At 35.2% G+C, this 21318-nt stretch overlaps 1 protein-coding gene across 16 annotated transcripts in view; it reads left to right on the top strand.

The window, feature by feature from the left end:
* Positions 1-21318, top strand: part of RAPGEF6 (Rap guanine nucleotide exchange factor 6) — a 214638-nt gene that overhangs the window by 86192 nt on the left and 107128 nt on the right. For 15 of the 16 annotated variants that reach the window (XR_010156992.1, XM_001161644.5, XM_003339103.6 and 12 more), the window contains one exon: positions 3609-3752. Coding sequence is in view for 15 of the 16 variants with exons in the window: in XM_001161644.5 (XP_001161644.2) it covers positions 3609-3752 (144 nt within the window). In the remaining variant the exon portion in view is untranslated. Of the gene's footprint in view, positions 1-3608; positions 3753-19564; positions 19708-21318 lie in introns of those variants that run through there. The other variant, XM_024356726.3, reaches the window with a different exon arrangement.

Raw genomic sequence — 21318 nt, 5'->3', positions numbered from 1 at the left:
TTGGTACTTTTCCCAAGATTTTGAAACTTAGAAAGCCTTTTCCTAAATTTATTTTACTTCCATTTTTACTCTGTAAAGCCTTTATTGTTTAAATCTCTGCATTGCTCAATAAGTGGTAGATATTAAAAGACCTAAGAATCATGTAATATTGGACTTTTGTCTAAAGTAGATAATCTGTTTTATCTTTTGGGATAGAGCAATATGAAGTTGGACTTTTTAGTCACACTTGGGTTTTGAGTCCTGATTCACCTACTTGTGTGAATTAACTTTTTTTTTTTTTTTTTGAGACGGAGTCTCACTCTGTCACCCAGACTAGAGTGCAGTGACACGATCTCTGCTCACTGCAACCTCTGCCGCCCGGTTTGAAGTAGTTCTTCTGCCTCAGCCTCCCGAGTAGCTGGGATTACAGCACCTGCCACCGCGCCTGGCTAATTTTTGTAGTTTTTAGTAGAGATGGGGTTTCGCCATCTTGGCCAGGCTGGTCTTGAACTCCTGACCTCATGATTCACCCGCCTCAGCCTCCCAAAGTGCTGGGATTACAGGCGTGAGCCACCCTGCCCAGCCTGTGAATTAACTTTTATGAGACTCTGTACCATCTATTACAATAGGAAAAGTAGCTATGTAATAGGGTTATTGTGAACCTTAAATGAGATAAGCTGCAGTTTCTGGTATATGGCCTTGTGTATACCTTTTGAGGACTTTATACATAATTCCAAGGACCTAATATATTTGAGGCAAAAGGGAAAATTTAATTAAACACCCATTTTGGCAAATGTCTTGAATATTAGGTGAACAAAGATGAATATAATATTACATAATACGGTTCCTGCCTTAGAGAACTTGTTATCTTATTAGTGAGGTTGGTATGCTTAGTGCTATAGAAGGAGTAATACTTTTCTGGAGTAGAGGAGGGATTGGTTGAACTAGGTCATAAGATGTAAGTAGGAGGCCAATATGCTGGCAAAGAGGGAATGGGCTTTTAGCCAGAAGTGACAGCTGCATATGTAAAGGTCTGAAGGCAGTAGAGAACATGTCCCATTTTTGAGAAGTCTAGGTGTGTATACACAATAAGCCAGTCGAGGTCTGAGGAGAGGAATGTCTTTGGTAATTATGGAAGAGATGGCCGTTGAGATAGGTAGTGTCTAAATGATAGCATGTGAAGACAGAATGGGTATGATAACACAAATTGAAGAAATAAGTTACTTGGCAGATTATAAGTTATTTGTATATAGAGGCACATGAATAGTCACATTGAGTTGGCTGCTACTTATTCTTGAATTCACACCTGAACAAAGCAGATTAGACATCAACTCTTAGAAATCATTAGGAAATTTTGTGTATCTAATTAGAATTTTTGTGGGAAAGCAAATAAGGGAGCAGCTTTTCCAGGATTGTACATGTAAGATAAGGTGATAAAAGTATTTTGGGGATGGAGTTTATAATGGCTTTGAATATCAAATGTAAGAGTTTAAAATTTATTTGGTGTAAACATTAGAGGTCCGTTGTGGCATTTTGAACAGGAAACCTGAGTAATGGTGATTATCTAGGTGATTTGTTTGACCCTGCAGGATAGAATTGGAGAGGAACATGCCTAAAGCAGCAGGGTCACCTATTGCTGTGGTTTGGGACTGAGGTGATTAAGACTTAAATTAAGGGGAGGTGGTAATGGGAATGAAAGAGCATTATGGGAGAGATTTATAGAGAACTGACGATCTGAGAGAGAATTGAACCAAAGATTTGGAAGACAAGCAGGGGTGCTGAGAATGTTGATATGATACAGTAGTCTCCCACACCCCCATATCTGCAGTTTCGCTTTCCACATTTTTAGGACTGTCGTACTGTGGAAAGAGAGAGGAGCTAAATGATGAGAACACATGGACACATAGAGGGGAACAACACACACTGGGGCATTTTGGTGGAGGGTGGGAGGAGGGAGAGGATCAGGAAAATTAACTAATAGGCACTAGGCTTAATACCTGAGTGCTAAAATAATCTGTATAACAAATCCCATGACACAAGTTTACCTGCGTAATAAACCTGTGCTTGTACTGCTGAACTTAAAATAAAAGTTAAAAAAAAAGAGAGAGACCATATTCACATAACTTTTTTTTTTTTTAAGAGACAGGGTCTTGCTGTGTTGCCCAGGCTGGACGTTAACTCCTGGGCTCAAGTGATCCTCTCGCCCCAGCATCCCTGGTAGCAGGGACTACAGGCACTCGCCACTGCGCCCCCTCACCCCCACATAACTTTTATTGCAGTATATTATTATATTTTATTATTAATCTCTTCTGTGCCTAATTTATAAATTAAACTTTATCATAGGTATGTAAATACAGAAAAATACATGACATATATAGAATTTGGTACTGTCTGCAGTTTCAGGCATCTAGTGGGGATCATGGAATGTATCCCCCTCAGATAAGGGGGCACCACTGTGTTTGGGTGGGTGCCTAGGAAATTTTTGGTAATATCAAGAGCTCTGACATTAGCAGAAAGAGTAGTTATGGGGGAAAACTAAAACCACCGTTTATTATTTATTAGATGTGAGCTTAGTTATAAAGGTAGATTTTTAGAGCATATCAATATACCTTTATAAAAATAGTTAATTTAAAAAATTATGGTTTGTTCTGTGATTGGACAGGCAGTGCAGTCTTGTATCAGTGGCATAAGCTGTTGAGCTAGATAGGTCTATATTCCTCCTCACCTTTAAAAAAAATTTTTTTTTTAATTTTTTGAGACAGGGTTTTTGTCCTGTCGCCCAGGCTGGAGTGCAGTTGTGCAGTCATAGCTAACAGCAGCTTTGAACTCCTGGGCTCAATTGATCCTCCCACCTCAGCCTCCTAAGTAGCTGGTACTACAGGTGCACACCACCATGCCTGGCTTATTTTTTTCCCCCTGTAGAAATGGGGTCTTGCTCTGTTGCCAGGTTGCCAACTCACCTTTAATAAGTATCACTGTTGTGAGACTGGAATGTCACTAATATCTTTGGGTTTTTCTTTGTCTACAAAGTAGAGACAGTAATACCTGCTTACAGGGCTGTTGTGTGAACTAACTACTTAATATATATGTATGCTGGCCTATTTTAAACTCCTAACAAATGTTAATTTTCCATTTTATTTTCTTACTTAGAAGATGCCAGCCTTACTTGTGGCTGTTGTCATGCATTAAGTTGAAAATTAAAGAATATTGCATAAAGTTTTCTTGTTTTACTTTTTAACAATTAACTAAAACCATAACCAGGATTGTTTGCTAAGTAAAATATGTGTATAATCAGGCAGTTTGTAATTAGAGGAACTCAAGTTGTAATTATTGAATGTGTAGGTGTAGTTAACAGCCTTCATTTCTGGTAAGTGACTTTACTTAGAGGATGTATGTTTATGTGCACAAGAGAGACTGTTTCCTGGACGGAAACTGTGGTCTCCAGATCTTTATAATAACATCACCTCTAATCTGTAACTCATGAGCATTGTGCTATACAGACTGTTTTCTTGAGGCAGTTTCTTGTAAGAAGTAAATGAAGCTTCCTTATGAGCCTGTTAAGACTCCATAGACTGTCAATAATATGGAAAAATTTGATATTTCATCAGGAATATGAACATGTGTTTCAGGTAGAGAATGCCAAAGATAATGAAGATAGTATTCTACAAAGAGAAATTCCTGCCAGACAATCCCGAAGAAGATTTCGGAAAATTAACTATAAAGGAGAGCGCCAAACCATTACTGATGATGTGGAGGTTAACAGCTATCTTTCTGTGAGTATATTTAGGAACACTTCATGAATCTTCCTTAATTTTCATATATAGTATCTTTAATTTACATGTATCTTTGGTAATATCAACATGCTGGGCTCTGTATGTGAAAATTTGGGGCAGGTAAATATATAATCTTTTTAAATGCTTCTGTTTGGTTGAATTGGTTAGGAATGCTCTTACCAGTGGGAGTTCTGGTTTTGCTTTTTTGTTGTTGTTTAAATAGTGAAAAAAGTTATTAGGCTGGGTGCAGTGGGTCATGCCTGTAATATCAGCACTTTGGGAGACCTAGGCGGGCGGATCACAAGGTCAGGAGTTCAAGACCAGCCTGGCCAATATGGTGAAACCCCCATCTCTACTAAAAATACAAAAATTAGCCAGGTGTAGTCGTGCATGCCTGTAGTCACAGTTATTTGGGAGACTGAGGCAGGAGAATTGCTTGAACCCAGGAGGCAGAGGTTGTAGTGAGCCAATATCACACCACTGCATTTCAGCCTGGTCGACAAGAGCAAAACTCTGTTGCCAAAAAAAAAAAAAAAAAGTAAGCTGTGTCTTCAAAAGTCTTTAATTTTGTAGTTGTGAATAGCTTCTTTTTAGACTGAAAAGTAGTTGAATCAAGAAATAAGGGTAACCTAAAAAAATCAGGTGTATTTTTGAGGGGAGAGGTTTCATAGTTACCAGTTTCCAAAGTACTCACGATTTCTAGAATATTAAAACAATTAGTACAGAGCATTTCCTCTTGTTTGCATTTGTTAAAAATAATAATAAAAAGGATGGTTGAATATAGTGAAATTCCCAAGGATGTGTTTAGTTCTTTCGGTTGTCATAAACAGATATTTATTCATTCCATGTTAGGTGTTAGGAGTAAGAAAGATTATTTCGAGAGTTGTTTGTACTGGAATAAGTGTTAGAATTAAGGCAGCTCTGATGTTTGTCACATTTGCCTAATTGCATTGATTCAATACAAGAATATGAAATAGTCCTAAAATTTATCATATCCAGAGCCACAACAAGGTTTATTTCATGTTCTCACTATTTAACAATTTCTCTTTTTGTATGGTAAATTTCCCATCACTAATTAAGGTGACATATTTTGCTTTACTGTGTAAGTAATATGTGTTTTTTTTTGAAAAATTAGAAACAGATTGTTCCTATTACACAGTTATATAACTATTTGATGATATTTTGCAATTCTTGGATAAAGCTTTTCAACATACAGATAAATCTGTAAGGTTTTTGCTAACTATTGAAAACTTAAATATGTAAATTTTTGTTAACTTTTAAAAACAAATATATAAACTAAACATCTTTGAATGTTGTTAAATGTTTTTCCCATTATTCCTAATGACTGCACAGTACTCCATTATAATAATATGCTATAATTTATTCAGTTCTTGATATTTGGTAAGTTACATTCTTTCCAGTTCTTCATTATTTATTTATTTATTTTTTTGAGATGGAGTGTCGCTCTCTTGCCCAGGCTGGAGTGCAGTGGCGCGATCTCGGCTTACTGCAACCTCTGCCTCCTGGGTTCACGCGCTTCTCCTGCCTCAGCCTCCCTAGTAGCTGGGACTACAGGCGCCCGCCACCACGCCCAGCTAATTTTTTGTATTTTTAGTAGAGACTGGTTTTCACCATGTTAGCCAGGATGGTCTCGATCTCCTGCCTCGTGATCTGCACACCTCGGCATCCCAAAGTGCTGGGATTACAGGCATGAGCCACAGCGCCCAGCCTTTTCCTTATTTTTTAAAAATTAAGGTGCTAAGTACAATGTATGCCCACATTTTCATTTCTATAGAAAAAATGTCAAGAGGTAGAATTAATAAATGAAAGAATCTTTAACTGTAATATTTAGTTTTCCTAGTGTGAGCTAGAGTGTGTTTTGACTACTTGCTCATTCTAGTTTCAACTTCAGTATCTTCTTTTCCCAGATTTTTTTGGTGTCCTGTCATGAATCCTAGACAGATTTCATATTTTCTCTATTAGCTGTGGATCATGCTCATGAGTCATTTGCTTTTAGCCCTCCTCTGTACTGAGAGTTGTCATCTTCTAGATATACTGATTTCCTGGGATCAGAAAGAGCAATAGGCATACTCCTTAGGGATTCTGTTTGTTTGATAACGCTAAGTATAGTGGCATTTTTGCATGTATACCTAGTGTTAGATGGTGATCCTACTAAGTACTGTCAAGAGTTTGACAAATCATGAAAAGGAGAAATTGATTCATTTTAGACAAAACTGATTTATTAACTATGAGACCGGGTTAGAGAAGCTTTTTGGTCATGTTAGGTACATGTGCTGTTTCTTGAATTAATGGAGTTGTTTTTTCCTAAAAAGGATATATTTCAGTTAACTTAGAAAATATGGTATTGAAGGTTTCATTTATTTTTAATTAATGCTACCAATTATGTAACACCTGTACATCTGGCCAGTGTCCTGCAATATTGGCAGTTGGTCTAGGTAAGGATGCTATGTAGCAAAAATCTTAATCATGTTTATGAGAGCAGCAAGTGGAGAATTGGTTTAATGGCCTTTATAGGATTCTTTATGTCTTTTGTTCTATTGTCAGCAATTCAGAGAGAAAAAGATCAGGAGGAATCATTTCTTCTTTTAGACAGCAGTGGAAATTTGAGTTTGTTTTTTTTTTTTCCTTAATGTGTAAACCATCATCTACTTTTTCTTTCTAGAGTGCTGAAGGGTAAAAAAAATTAAAGATGTTAACTGTTGTTTATCATAATTATTCTTTAGTACCCAACTTGTACAAGGGTTTGTATTAAAGATTTTGCCTGTATTTTAGTTATTTTTTAACTAAATTCTTAGAATGACCGAAAAAGATGATTTATTCATATGAAATATTTTTATAGTTTTGTTGTACATTGCTTTGTATAAACATGAATCCTAATCTTAATGTGACTTTTTTTAATGTAGAATAAGCACTTCTGTAATGGTAATAACATTTTTGAAGCTCCGTTGAGTGTTGCTCTGAGTTTGCAACAATTTTTTTGATACAATTTCTTATCACTTTATTGAGATATTATTAAAGGTAATGTACTACTCATATTTAAAGTGCACAGTTTGGGCCAGGCGTGGTGGCTCATGCCTGAAATCCCAGCACTTTGGGGGCCGAGGCAGGCAGATCACTTGAGGTCAGGAGTTCAAGACCAGTCTGGCTAACATGGTGAAACCCCATCTCTCCTGAAAATACAAAAATTAGCCAGACATGATGGCGCTTGCTTGTAATCCCAGCTACTTGGGAGGCTGAGGCAGGAGAATCACTTGAACCCGGAAGGTGGAGGTTGCAGTGAGCCAAGGTCATGCCGCTGCACTCCAGCCTGGGCTATAAAGTGAGACTCCGTCTCAAAAAAAAATTTTTTTTTAAATGAAATTTTGATTTTGATCAATTTTGACATATGTATAATAAACCTTTGAAACCATCACCGTATTCAAGATTATGATTACTTCCATCACCCTAAAGTTTTGTCATCTCCCATTGTAATTCATCTTTTCTAAATACCCATACTCAAGCAACCATTTATCTGCTTTCTGTCACTGTGGATTAGTCTTAGTTTCTAGAATTTTATGTAAATGGCATCATATATTGTGGATTTTTTTGGGGGGGGGGTGGGCTTCTTTCACACATTATAATGATTTTGAGACCTTTCCCTGTCGTGTGCATCAATTGTATTTTTTCCCCTCTCTTGTGGGTATTATTTCATTGTATGAATGTACCACAATTTGTTTCTGTTTGCCTGTTTATGAATATTTGGATTGTTCCAGTTTTGGGCAATTGCAAATAAAGCTACTATAAACATTTATGTACAAATCTTTGTTGATACATATACTTCCATTTCTCTTAGGTTAATACCCAGGAGTGGGTGACTGGTCATATGGCAAATGTATGCTTAACTTTATAAGAAACTACCAAAATTGTTATTTAGTGTGGCTGTTGCATTTTACATAATTTGTGTTCTTTGAAAATGACAGTTTCCACATCCTCACCAACACTTGGTATTGTCAGATTTTATTATTATTTTTAAAATTTTTAATAGGTAGTGGTATCTCATTTTGATTTTAATTTATGTATCCCTGATGACTTACGGTGTTGAGCCTCTTTTCATGTACTTATTAGTCACTTGTATATTCATATTCTTTTGTAAAATATTCAAATATTTTTAAAGTTTGCAACAAATTTAAATGTCTTCATATAGTTTCAGAAATTTCAGAGCTTTGATCTTTGAGGCAGATGACTTTGGTATTTAGATAGCAGAAAGGTGATCAAGAGCAATATTTAGTGAGCAGGATGAGTAATCAAGCCAAGTATAAAAAGTCCAGTATTTAGATGAGCCATCTATCTTGAATTCTTGCTTCACTAACTGAATGATGAGGACAGTTCATCTAAATCTTCGGTGCTTCACCTCTAAAAATGACGATATTGTAATACCAGGTTTGCCTGTCTTAGGGGGTGGTTGTTGAAATTTTTAGAATGTGTGTGTATTCACAGTCTAATCACTCAATAATATCTATAGATTCTTCCTTTCACATGTTTCAGAATTTGTGCTTTTCACTTAATTTGCCCATGTCGTTTCTTTAGTGTTCACTTTTTTCTTTATAGGACTGTTGTAATAGCATCTCTCAAATTCTCCCAGCCACCTTTCACTGTAAACGCAGTATTTTTTCATTTTAAGAGATTTTGAAAAATTAGAAAACGTGAAAAGTATTATTTAATTTCTTTATCAGAAGATATCTACTTAATCAGTTTATTTGATGTAAAATTTTTTATCTTCTCTCTGAACTTGTTGCCCTATCGCTAGCCCTGCTTTCTACATCCTCCCCTATACCCTTGCCACTAACTAGTCCATTTATTTTGCTTCTGTGAGTTCTAAGTGAAGCTCTAACAATGTCACTTGTTTTAAATTCTTAAATCTGTTTATGGCCTACCATCAGTTACAGAAAAATTCCAGTAATCTAGCATATAAGTACCTTCATAGTCTAGACCAGTCCTGTTTAATTGAATTTTCTGTTATGATGGAAATATTTTATGTCTGTGCCATCGAAATTGATAGCAGCTAGCTAGCCATAGTATTGAGCTATTGATCACAATGTACAAGTAAATAACCACATGTCCCTAATTGGACAGCACAGATCTGGACTTTGTTCACTTCTCCAACTTTCTCTTTTACCTGTTTTCTATGTATTTCCTATTTTTTGGCCATACTGAACAAATTTGCTGACCCTTGAAGAAACCATGTGTTTATGTACATCTCTTGTATATACAATTCCTTTTACTTAAAATGTACTTTTATTCTTTGTCCTCTTAACAAAAGTCTCAAGACCTAATTTCACATCATGTCATGGAGGACTCTGATTTTTTTCTTGGGAAGGATTAAGCACATATCTGCACTCCCATAATATCTTGTTTATGTGCCTGTAAGCACTCATTATGCTGAGTATAATTACAATTATTCTATATTGCAGTGTAATTGTTTATTTAAATATCTCTCTCATCAGAATGGATGCTCCTAGAAAATGTCAACCATCATAATTGTAACCTTAGAGTATATTGCCTGCCAAAGAAAATAAGAGTGCCTGTTCTGTCAGCTTGCTTAGTGTCCTGTGTAACTTTGGGCAAGTTGTATGACCTTTGTATGTCTGTCTTGATAGATAACTTATAGATTTGTAAAAGGATTAAATGAGATAATATATAAAAAAGGGCTCTGCCTAGTGTCTGGTGCTCTGAAAAATAGTAATGTTAGTAGCATCCTATTGCTGTTGTTGTTATTGTAAATATTCAAAAAACCTTTGTTCCTATTGCTTACAAATTATTTATTCCATACCTGGATATAAAAAGTGCTTACCAAAATATGTACATATATTAAAGTAAATATAAACAAGTAAGCTAAAGAATCAGAACAAAGGGAGAATAAAGGTAAGAAAAGTTAAACCAAGTTAGCTTGAAGTTAGAACAATCAGACAATTAAAATTTACCCTCAGAATCACTCACTTTGAACAAGTAATTTCTTTGTCCAATCTTGAAAGATAAAAGTAGTTACAAAATGTGTATGAAAGTCACTGGATGAGTCACTTTACTGTATAGAATGTGTAGCTAGAAGCCAATCAAATGAGATGGAGAATGTCTGCCAAGAAATGATGAATCTGATTTTGGAATTAATCACTTATAGGCCTATCTGATAGTAGTTAGCAAGGCCATTCGTTTAGCCCAAAACAATCTCCAGGACATGGGAAGAAAATACTGTTATCTTACCCTTTAAAGTTTCTAGGGATTTTGTGTATATTTCATAATGAATACAAAATATTTTGCCAGTAACACGTGTATTAGTTTTTAAATACATTACCTATGTTAGAAATGTAACTCATTCTTTTCCCCAATGCTATGTGTGATTTTTAAAAGTTTTGAGGCCAAATGCAGTGGCTCATGCCTAATTCTAGCACTTTGAGAGGCCAAGATGGAAGAATCACCTGAAGCCAGGAGTTTGAAACCAAGCTGTGCAACAAAGCAAGACCCTGTCTCTACAAAAAAAGAAAAAAAAAAAAGTAAAAAGAAAAATTAAGAATCTTGAGAGTATATGGCATATAAATCCTTTTCTTATTTAGCTCCAGTTTATCTTTTCAGCTTTCTGGCACCATTATGTTTGGAGGTCCCTAACTTTGGTCCTGTTCTCTTTCCCTGGAAGGCTCTTATTGGCTTCTTCACTTAATATAGTTCTACCCTTTGATGAGTCACTTTGAATATTGCCACTTGCTCCTTTTATCCAGAATGGGCTTCTGTCATGCTCTTCTGACAAAGTCATGTTCAGCTCCCAAGAGTCCATTCATCCATGACCTCTTTAGAGAAGGCTTTCCTGACATTTCCTGTTCATAGAGTGCACTTCTCTTCATTGGTCCCATAGGATAGTACTTGCATGAAGTGTGCCCATATTATTCTGCAGTGTTCTGAGATAACAAAAAATGGAATTAACAGTTTATTTAAGAATGTTTTAAATGCCTGTATTTTTTATATAATGTTCGTTGTTTCATTTTAAATAGTATATAACGGTAAACATTTTGAAATGTAGTGAATTGAATTTTTTTTGAGACGGAGTCTTGCACTGTCGCCCGGGCTGGAGTGCAATGGTGCGATCTTGGCCTCCCAAAGTGCTGGAATTACAGGCATAAGCCACCACGCCCAGCCCGTGAATTGAATTTTTAATATTGGTACATATGTAGAGTTAAATGGTAAAATTAAACCAGGACCAATAAACATGAAACATCTTGGTTTCACCAAGGTCAAGCACCAAGTGTGCCTTTATTTAACTTTATTCTCTAGAATATCAGGTCTCATTTGTGCTCATTTTTATAGAAATGTGATTGAGCCAAATATGAATCTGGACATTGTTCAAAGGTTTAAAAAACTTTGTTGGTGTTTGCATACTTTAGTTAAGAAATTACAGTCCTTCTCCTTGATTTCTCCTTCCTTTTGCTACTGTATATTTTTGTTATTGTTGCTTTTGAGACAGGGTCTCGCTCTGTTGCCCAAGCTGTGAAATGCAGTTATGCGATCATAGTTCACCATAAGCTCAAACTCCTGGGCTCTAACGACCTGCCTTAGCCTCCTGAGTAGCTAGGACTACAGGCATGTGCCACCACACTTGACTAAGTATTTTTATTTTTTGTAGAGACAGTGTCTTGCTGTTTCCCAGGCTAGTCTTAACTCCTGGGCTCACGCAGTCTAATCACTGCAGCCTCCCAAAACACTGGGATCATAGACATGAGCTTCTGCACCCAGCAAGCTGCTGTATTTTTAAATAGCAGTGTGCCTGTATGAGTGTTGGTTATATGTTTGTTGTGTTATTAACTAGATCTCAAGTTCCTTATTAGACTACCTCATAATTTTTTTTATTTCTTGTTCTCTATGTTGCTTAGGATGCTTTTTATATTCTCAGGGACAAAATAAGGTGCTAGTCTTCCTCTCTTTCTTCAGCATAGCGTCTGCACAGACATGGAGCCAGCCAGCTCTTCCTAAAAGAACATCTGGAAAGAATGATTTCCATGGCAGCATTATGGATTGGGGTTTTTAATTTGAAGGGATTCCCTTTGCTGTGACATCTTTATGTATTTTCTTTCCATCTAGTCTTTTGTTCTGGGATTGTATAGTGGGTGGTAGGATGATGTGACACGCTAGAATCTACTTTTTCATTTTAGGCTCACACATTACTAATGTAGCAGGCGGTTCTTTCTCATTGCTACTTCTCTGATTATATCACGTTCTCCATTCTCTTTCAGTGCTCCATGTTTTGTTTAGATCCAGAGCATATTAGAGAGTTAATGTACATTTGTCAATGCAGCTCAATAAGAGGTGATTATTAGGACACCACATCACTTACCAACTTTGTGGTGATATACTGAAAAATGGCTGGATGCTTTTACTTCACCATGGGTGTGACCTCTTAAGGTATTATTGCAAGTGTGTTTCGCTTTTATGGAGTGTGTGTGTTTGTGTGTGTATGTGTGTCTTATTCATCAAGCCATTCCTGTAGTAAGAAATAGGTCCATGCCCCCACCTCCTCATGAGAAACTAGAGGACTTTGGTACAAACATGTGATTGCTTAGTTCTCTTCATGGAGCACCAGTAAACAAAAAGTTTAAATATTTATTCAAGTCAAACTAAAGGAGGTGTAAGCACTATTGTTGCATCAATCATTAGGAGAATTTAGAATTTGAACTGTTTAAGTGAAAGTCACTGTTTGATGAAGAAGCTTGTTAACATTGTGAACTTTATTTTGTATTTGTGGGCTTGATAAATCCTGATTGTTTTTAATATGGTATTTCATAAGTACTTTCAGAATGAAATAATGAATGAATAAACAGACTTTTGTTACTTCTAAACTCAGGAAGTTTGCAAATGGGATATTTGATAATCTCATTTGTATATAAGACAGTGAGTGCTGATCACACTACTACTGAGAAGTTTGGATCCCCACCTCTAAGAATCTTCAGCTTTTCAATATTGCTTCTCTTCTCTCTTTATTTACAGCCCCAAATACTCTGAACAGGTGTATATTCTTTGTGATTCTTTCTACCTTAAAAACAAAAGAAGACTTTCTGTTTTTGTTCACGAGTATCTAACATCCTTTAGGAGAATTCTCCTCCTTTATCTTCTAGGAAATAATATGGAATTCTTGATAGGTTTTTGTACCTAGTTAGAAGGTATTGAGTCCACAAATAGACAAAAAGCATAGAAGTGATACAACTAAAACTAGGACAAATGCCAAGTTAGAGCAGATTTTGTTTTAATTTTGTGAAGAAATGCTTATTGTAGAAATGTAAAATATATAGAAGAGTATGAAGAAGGAAATGAATTTGCTGTCATCCTCAAAACTGGAGATAGCTACTGTCACTTAAAATTTTTTTAATGTACCATGGTCCCTCAGTATCCATGGGGGCTTGGTTTCAGGACCCCCTGCAGATACTAAAATTCGAGGATGTTCGAGTCCCTTTTATAAAATGGTGTAGTATTTTTGTGTAATCTATGCACATCCTTCCATATACAGTCATGTGTTGCGTAATGACAGACCACATAAATGACATCAGATTTTGCTGCCTGTTTTTACTGTACGTTTTCTGTGTTTAGATACACAAATACTTACCATTGTGTTACAGTTGCCTGCATTATTCAGTAGAGTAACATGCTGAGCAGGTTTATAGCCTGGGAACCATAGGCTATACCATGTAGCCTAGGTGTATAGTAGGCTATACCGTCTAGGTTTGTGTAGCTACACTCAGTGATGTTTGCCCAAGGATGAAATTGCCTAGTGACACATTCCTCAGAATGTACCCCAGTTGTTAAGCAATGCATGACTGTATTTTGAATCATTTCTAGATTACTTATAATACCTAATACAGTGTAAATGCAGTGTAGATAGTTGCTATACTGAAATTTGTAATTTTTTTTATTGTTGTAGTGGTTTTTTGTTTTTGGTTTTTTAGGTTTTATTTGAGATGGTCTCGCTGTCAACCAGACTAGAATGCAGTGGAATGATCACAGCTCATTGCAGCTTTGACCTCCCAACTCAAGGGATCCTCTCACCTCAGCCTCCTGAGTAGCTGGGATTATAGGCACATGCCTCCACACCCAGCTAACTTTGTTTTTTTTTGTAGTGACGGAGTTTCATCATGTTTTTCAGGTTGGTCTTGAACTCGTGGCCTCAAGCAATAGCCTGCCTCGGCCTCCCAAACTGTTGGGATTACAGATGTAATCACCACCACCCCCAGCCTCTACTGTTATTTTTAATGGGATTTTCCCAAAATATTTTCTGTCTGCAGTTTCTTCAATCTGCAGGTACAGAACCCATGGACACAGAGGGCTGACTGTATATATCTTTTGATTAATTTAAATATTTTAATTAATTTAGATGATGCTGAATGTTTAGTTACGTATCCTTGTGTTTGTGTTTCTCATGCAGTTAAATTTTTTCCGAAACATTACTTTCAATATTAATATAATGCTGTATGAGTGTAACGAAGTATTCTCACGTGGCTTCCAATTTTTCTCCCATTACAAACAACTTTTAGGGAAAAATCTGTACATGACTGATTATTTCCTTAGGATTGAGTTACAGAAATTACTGGGTTAAAGGTATGAAAATTATTTTAAGTTTCTACATGAATATTGGTAACTTCTCAGTAGGCATTTTAAAATTGTCTTTATTATTCACTATGTATAAAATGCTTGAGTACTGAGAGGACCAGAGCAGGGCATGCCCCTCTGGTTGTCTGGGGCAGTTCTTCCTCCCTTAATGGTGTGACACTAATTCAGACAGATTTGCCCAGGGAACCAGAATTAGGAAGACTTTTTATCATACTTGAAATATTTTATGGAGTAATTGCTAAAGAAGGAGCTTTTGATAATTGTTTAAAGCAACTCAGATACTAATGTATACCAGTGGTCTAAGACTGATTATGACAGTGTTCCAGTTGGAAGGGGAATAACAACTACTCAGACATAGCAAACAAATTAATGCTGACCGTTATTGCCTTTTAGTTTGATTTGGTATGTGTTTATTAAGTGTGCTATCTTGTGTATGTGGCTTTTACAGTGCTAGAAAATGTAGTATTTAAAAGTAGAGAAGGGACGTAATGGTCATCTTTATGAACAAGGGATATAAAGGAACCCAGGAATTCACAGATAGTTTTAAATGAGAGTTCATTTTTTATCATTTATATGTGTTACTCTCTTTTTGAAGAAAATTAATACGCTGTTTGAAACTTTAGGTTTGCATATACTTGAGTAACTATATACAAAATGTATCCTTTTGTGCAGGTATGAAGATGCTTGATACACAGTGTAGACGGAAAGCAGAAGCATAGTGGTGCCTTTTATTGTTCTTTCAATTTCACTGATTCTAATTATAGAAGCTTACATCACCTTGGTTGATGATGACGGTTTCTCTCTCCTTCTTGGTTTTTCTTCCTCTATTACTCCCTAAGGATGGATCATATTTCATAGTGCATGTGTGTCCAGCTGGTGGCTGTGACAGATTTTCAACAAAAATGGGGGTGATCAGTTAGTGGATATATATGACAGTATGCTGAAGCACACTGTTTCTTACAAGAGAATAAAAGAGCGTTGGTACTCTTGCCTCCCCTCCTTCATGAAGGCTGAGGAATAGGTATGCAGTTTGAAAGCAGAAGTCCTAAGGGGCACCAGTAATTAGAGTTAACGGTGTCTGATAACTGCAAAGATGCATTTCAGATGTTCATGTTAAACATGGGGGAAAAGGGGTGGAAAAGATTGTTATGATCCTTTGAAAGGGCTTGTATGTTACCTATGATCATTTCAGTCATTTATTCATTTATTTTCCAAAAGACTTAAAGTGTTTTCACTATGTAAATCAGTACAATTTAAGTTTATATTTCAAAAACCAAATATAACTAAAATACAGAAATGAATGTCCTCTTTATTTTGTAAAACTACAGAATTTTTCTTTTGTTCTTTAACTTCTTTGGAGTTTGACTTCTCTAAATTGATTATAATATTTCACTGCAGATTGGGAATAAATTCCATTTAAAAATATAATAAGTAAATAAAATGCCTGGGTTAGTATAAATCCAGTTTTTGTTATCATTAGTTTTGTTTGTTTTTCATAATGCCTAGAATGTATATCCTCTTATGGCTTACCTTCATCTATGGTAACCTTTCTCTGTCCTTCTTTTCAGTGTTGTCACATATTAACATAAAAGATATGTTTACAGTTAGTTTAGTAACTATCAGAACCTTATCTTTGGCTTTCTAAACAATATGATTTTAAGTATTTCAGTTTGTATTTTTGTTTATAAATAATATACACAGTTAACATAAATTTTAATAACTACATGGCATTTACACTTTTATAAAAGTATTTTGTCATGATTTGAATCTTTGCAAAGTCAACATACATTGCTCTATTTTATAGTAGTGCAAAAGACCTTTCTAAAGCTAAAGATTTCATTAATAGGGGTTAGCATCATGGCATTTCATATGCAGGGGAAACGTGTTCATAAGTGGCTGTCCTGTAGTGATTCCTAGACAACAGGTAGATCAGGACATTCTCCTTTGCTGCACTTAATTCATTTGAATTGATAAGATAATGAGATGAGGTCGTGATAAAATTCTAAAAGTGATGCAAGTGAAAAATAGGTTATTCACCTAGTCATTTATTTTAGTTATTTGATACATTACTATTCTCTTCAAAGGATGTTTATTTCTTCATTCAGTAGTTAAAAGGTGAAGTCATTATTTCCTCAGAATGCTGGTGGATCCCCGTGTTGAGTATGGAATTTGGCCTGTTTCTTTTCTTGGTATTGTTACACAGGGAGATTTAGCATGATAGGTTCACTATACAGTTCCCTGGAATCGAAGATACTATGAGATGATTGGTAGAAAAGGAAAAAGATGATGTCATCTTCACTTACAAGCCAAACTAAAGGAAAAGAGAATTTTGTTCCTTTACTGAGTTGGTGTTTACTACAGTAGGTCTAACATATGGCACTAGTGGATTGCATTTCTCACACTGGGCAGCAGTTTTTTAAAGCAGCTAAGAGATGGCTGTCTCCCTTGCCCAGCTTGAGGTCCTTCTTTGTGTGTTGATCAGCATGATTTATAAAAAGGGGGAAAGGTGTGCATTAAAATTTTGCTTTTTGATTCAGCTATAATATATTCTGTTGGTACTATACATGAATATAATTACTGTCTGGTGTTGAAATTCTTGGTATTCTTGAATCTTGCTACTGATATTTATGTGTAAAATACTCATCTTTTAGAAATTTTATCTTAAGTGAAAGTTTGTCTTCATGTACATACAAAGTACCTACTATCATTTTTCTGTTTTAAAGAATGATTAACATTAGATTTTAATTAATGTACAATATTAAGTATCAAGTGGAATTCCAACTCACGTATGATTGATTTAAATTAAACTGAAAAAAAAAACCACATTGGTGCTTGAAAATCAACCTGTATAAATATTGCATGTTTTATGTTTAGAAAACTAGTCATGCTTGTTTGCATTTGTGAGATTTAATTTTATATTTAAATGCGGGTATTGTGTATTTTGGTATTGTGTCTTTTGGAATTTTGGCAGAAAAACATTCTTAAAAGCTTTATGAAAATCTAAATAATTACATATTTTGAAAGCATAACTTGTCTTTGTTCAAAATTATACTTAGTTTAACTTAAATTCTAGTTTTATAAGTAGCAGTGTAATTCAGATTGGCAGCATAGTGTTGTTCAGAAAGTGACTCAGACTTTTCTCAAAGATATTGAAGAACTTATTTTTTGTGTGCTTAACAACAAGATGTTTCTTCTGCAGTCAGTGGAGTCCTTTGTTAAAAGACCTGTCTCCCAGGTAACATCTCCTCTTATGTTGCACACCCCATTTTCCCCAAAATAAAAGTGTTAGGTAAATAAAGCAAAATAATTATATTGCTTTGATTTGTTCAGTGATTGTTTTTCTCATAATTTTGCCGCCTGGAGGTATAACTAACTATATTTTACTATTGGGAACTGTCTTTCTTTGGCCACTAGGAGCAACCATTGCAAGCTTAGTTGGAGTATCTAATGCCTTGTAGCAGAAGCATGAAGAACAAGGATGGGTACTAGTGGTATTGTGTTTCAGATGGAAGAGGGTGTGGCAAAATTAAAATCTTTTTCTGTAATTTCTATAGAAAAATGGGGCAATTTTTTTTAGTCCACACTCACTCTGGAAGCAGGTTTAATCATTTTCTTTGATTTCTTCTGAGTGAGTTTTGCTGGCTTCTTGTGTTTTTCTAGGAATTCAGCATTGGGCTACAGGAAAGTACCATGTTGTGTAGATTATTCTTTCTCAAAGAAGTAGGTGCATGCTGCAACTATTGGTGTACATCTGATTTTTTTCCAGCTTCCCTTTGCAAAATGAAATTCTATTGTTTCCATTTAAATTTACTATCTACCTACAAATCTTAGTACTAGTTTGTATATTCTTAATGTTAATTTAGAGTGATCCTGAAGGTTATATCTTTCAGAACAGTTATTTGATAAATAGCAAATTTTGCAAGCAGAAACCCCTTGTTAACAAATACATGTGACATCTGAGAACCTAGGCTGCCTTGTTTATTTGGAATGCAATGGTATCTTATCAGAGCTTATAATTTTACCTTGGGAGGACAATACTGTATTACATTTGAATAATAATAGGAAATATGGCTTCCCAAATATAGCTGTGTATCAATGTACAGAATTAAAAATCAAAATGGATTTTTAGAACTGTGAAGTAGAAAGGGTGCTCAAGCCAATTTTTTTCTTAAAGAATTTAGCTTGCTGACGTGTCTCATGGAAAGGAGGATGGGGGGTGTGTGTGTGTGTATATGTTTTCAATAAATTGCTCTTCGGGCTACATCTGCAGATACAGTAGCCAATTGATCTAATGCAGTTTCTGGAGGCTTTCTGTACAGGTGATGTCATCCTTTTAGCTCTATTCTCCTCCCACTCTCTTTCCTTCTTATTAGATATTTCATCTTACTGCAGAGCATAGAATCAATAGGAGCTTCTCCTTAGGGAGCTGCTTTGAAACAGGCAAGGACAGTAGGAATTAAGACACTAATATTCAGTCTTGCTTTAGCAGAAGATATAATGGTTTTGTACCATATATTATATAAAAATGTTTAACCAGAAAAGCTAGACTTAAATCAACAGTGCTGTTTTACTGATACATTAGAATAAGAAACAGTGCTGCAGAGCTGTAAACAGTGCATGTGAATAGAGAAAATAATTACAATTTTGGAGATTCTTAGACATTCTACAGGACAAACCTGTTACGGCATATATCATCTAACTGCCATTTGCTCAACGTTTTTGTTTTTTTTTTTTAAACCTCTGGTGGTTAAGAATATAAAGAAGAAACTTTAATCTTCAGGATACAATGTTTGCTTTTGATGCAGAAGAATCACTGCAGTGCTTGTTCTACAGAATGAAATAAGTTGAAGAAAAGACAAAGCTATATTACAGAGAGGAAAGGTTTCACAGAATCCAGGAACACAGATTTGGTGCATGTTGCCTGATTTGCTTTGACTGATACTGTATTAACTGTTGTGCTACCACTCTGCATGTCTGTGCCAGGTGCCTGAGGCCGCATGTATATGTCTGTATATTCTGAGCCAGAATTGTAAACATCTTCATTTACTGTGATTTGCTTGTTAAAGTGAACGTTTTAATTTAGAACAATACTTTACTGAAAGCTCCTGATTTCAGTTTTAAAAGGGGTTTGGAGAGGCTGCCTTTATATAAACACTGCAGTGGTGTATGATTTGTAAAAAGAAACTTAACAGAATTTTATCACCGTACTCATCACTGTAGCTCTGGTTTGAAAAGGAAACTACCCTTTCCAGCCTAGGAAATGGCTTTTCTTGTTCGCTGTTATGCCAATTGTCTTCAGCCATGGGCCTCCAAAGTAAGTAATTGTTATTTTCTTAGCAATTGATTTAATCCAGTTATTAAATTTTATTTTGAATTGTAAATGAGCTTTATTGCGCTCTTTTCTAAACTTTAAAAATAAGAACTACAAAGTAGTCTTTCTCATTGCCATTTTTTTAATTTAAATATCTAAAACATTCTAACGTGACCTCTAAGAGATTTGAAACGTGCGTTTTAAATCTGTAGACTTAAAATGCAGTGCATTTGAGATGTACTCTCTTCAGACTGAATTGTTTTTTGATTATGGCTATTGCTGTACTTATCAGTGATCATACTCTAACTTGCTTCATTTTCTTAAATGGTTGATATATTTAGGTATGTTAGTCTAATTGCCAGATTATATGACATTTTTCATTAATATGATGCTGTCAGATAAATTATGATTGAATTGTGCTATTTTACAAAGATTAGTTGATAATTCTTGAGCAGTGAAATAATATGAAGAAAATACTCATGAAAATCAATTATATGAAAATATTTAAATAATGATTCTAAGTATTTTCAAGATAGTAAACCATTAGCAGCTGGAGACTATTTAAGGTCATCTATCATACTTGTCATTTTTAAATAAACATAATAACTCACAAAAAAGCAAAGTGCTATACAACCTTCCAGGCTAGGTTGTAGGAAAATATATACTCTAATTCAGTGAGTTTTATTATACACAGTGGCTATTTATATAGCCTGTAATTTGATGCCACTCAAGTTATCTTTCCTGTCTCATGTATGTATTATAAAACAGTGTTTTTTCAAAACATTTAAATTGTAACATTTATTAAGATTTTTTATGGTTCTCTTGCATACAGATAGGCACAATAGAGGCACTTCTTAGTATGGTCTGAAATCATGTCTTTGTTTCAAGGTTGTCCTGTTGATGGTGACTAAGGAAGAAATCCTATGATAGCATCGTGGTGTTTTTCTGTTTTATCTGGCCTAGCTCACTGCATGTCTTTCTTAAAGGCAGCTTCTGGAAAGACATTTAAATTCACTGTCCATTTGGCAAACAGCTGATTGAACTGTAAATAGATGAAAAGAAGCCTAGGTACACAATGTATTTGTGCTATTATCTGGCTAAGGCTTAAATGGCCTTTTTAGTGAAAATGACACCTATATGGCCCAAGCATTGCTGATGCTTGATAGCTGCACTATACTACAAAGGTTTAAACCACTTGTAGAAAGGAAGTGAGTGAGACTGTGTAAAAAAAACTTTAAAGAAAATTAAGAATGAGATATAGGGGTTGTTTTTTAAGGTAACCAGCAAAATAAAATAGCCTTTGGAATGCTGATAGCCAACTTTTGATCCCAGATTTAACAAATATGGAAGAGTCAAAATTTCAAAATCAGCTTCTAAGGTTTCATGCAATGCCAGCAAACATTATATGAGCAGGATTCTGGATTGGTACTCTACTGTGTAAATCAAGTATTTGTAAGAGTACATGTCTCCATCCCCCTTCCCTCATGTTACTGTTGATGAAATTTTGACTCTGGATTGCAATTAAACACATAAAACTTAGAATTTTGTTATACTTCTTTTCATTTTCCAGTACATTTTACTGGTTTTATTTTTGTTCATGTATTTTTGCCTATG

The sequence above is a fragment of the Pan troglodytes genome, chromosome 4 (genome assembly GCF_028858775.2).
Source record: "Pan troglodytes isolate AG18354 chromosome 4, NHGRI_mPanTro3-v2.0_pri, whole genome shotgun sequence".
Lineage (NCBI taxonomy): Eukaryota > Metazoa > Chordata > Mammalia > Primates > Hominidae > Pan > Pan troglodytes.
This window is presented reverse-complemented; position numbering and strand designations above follow the sequence as displayed.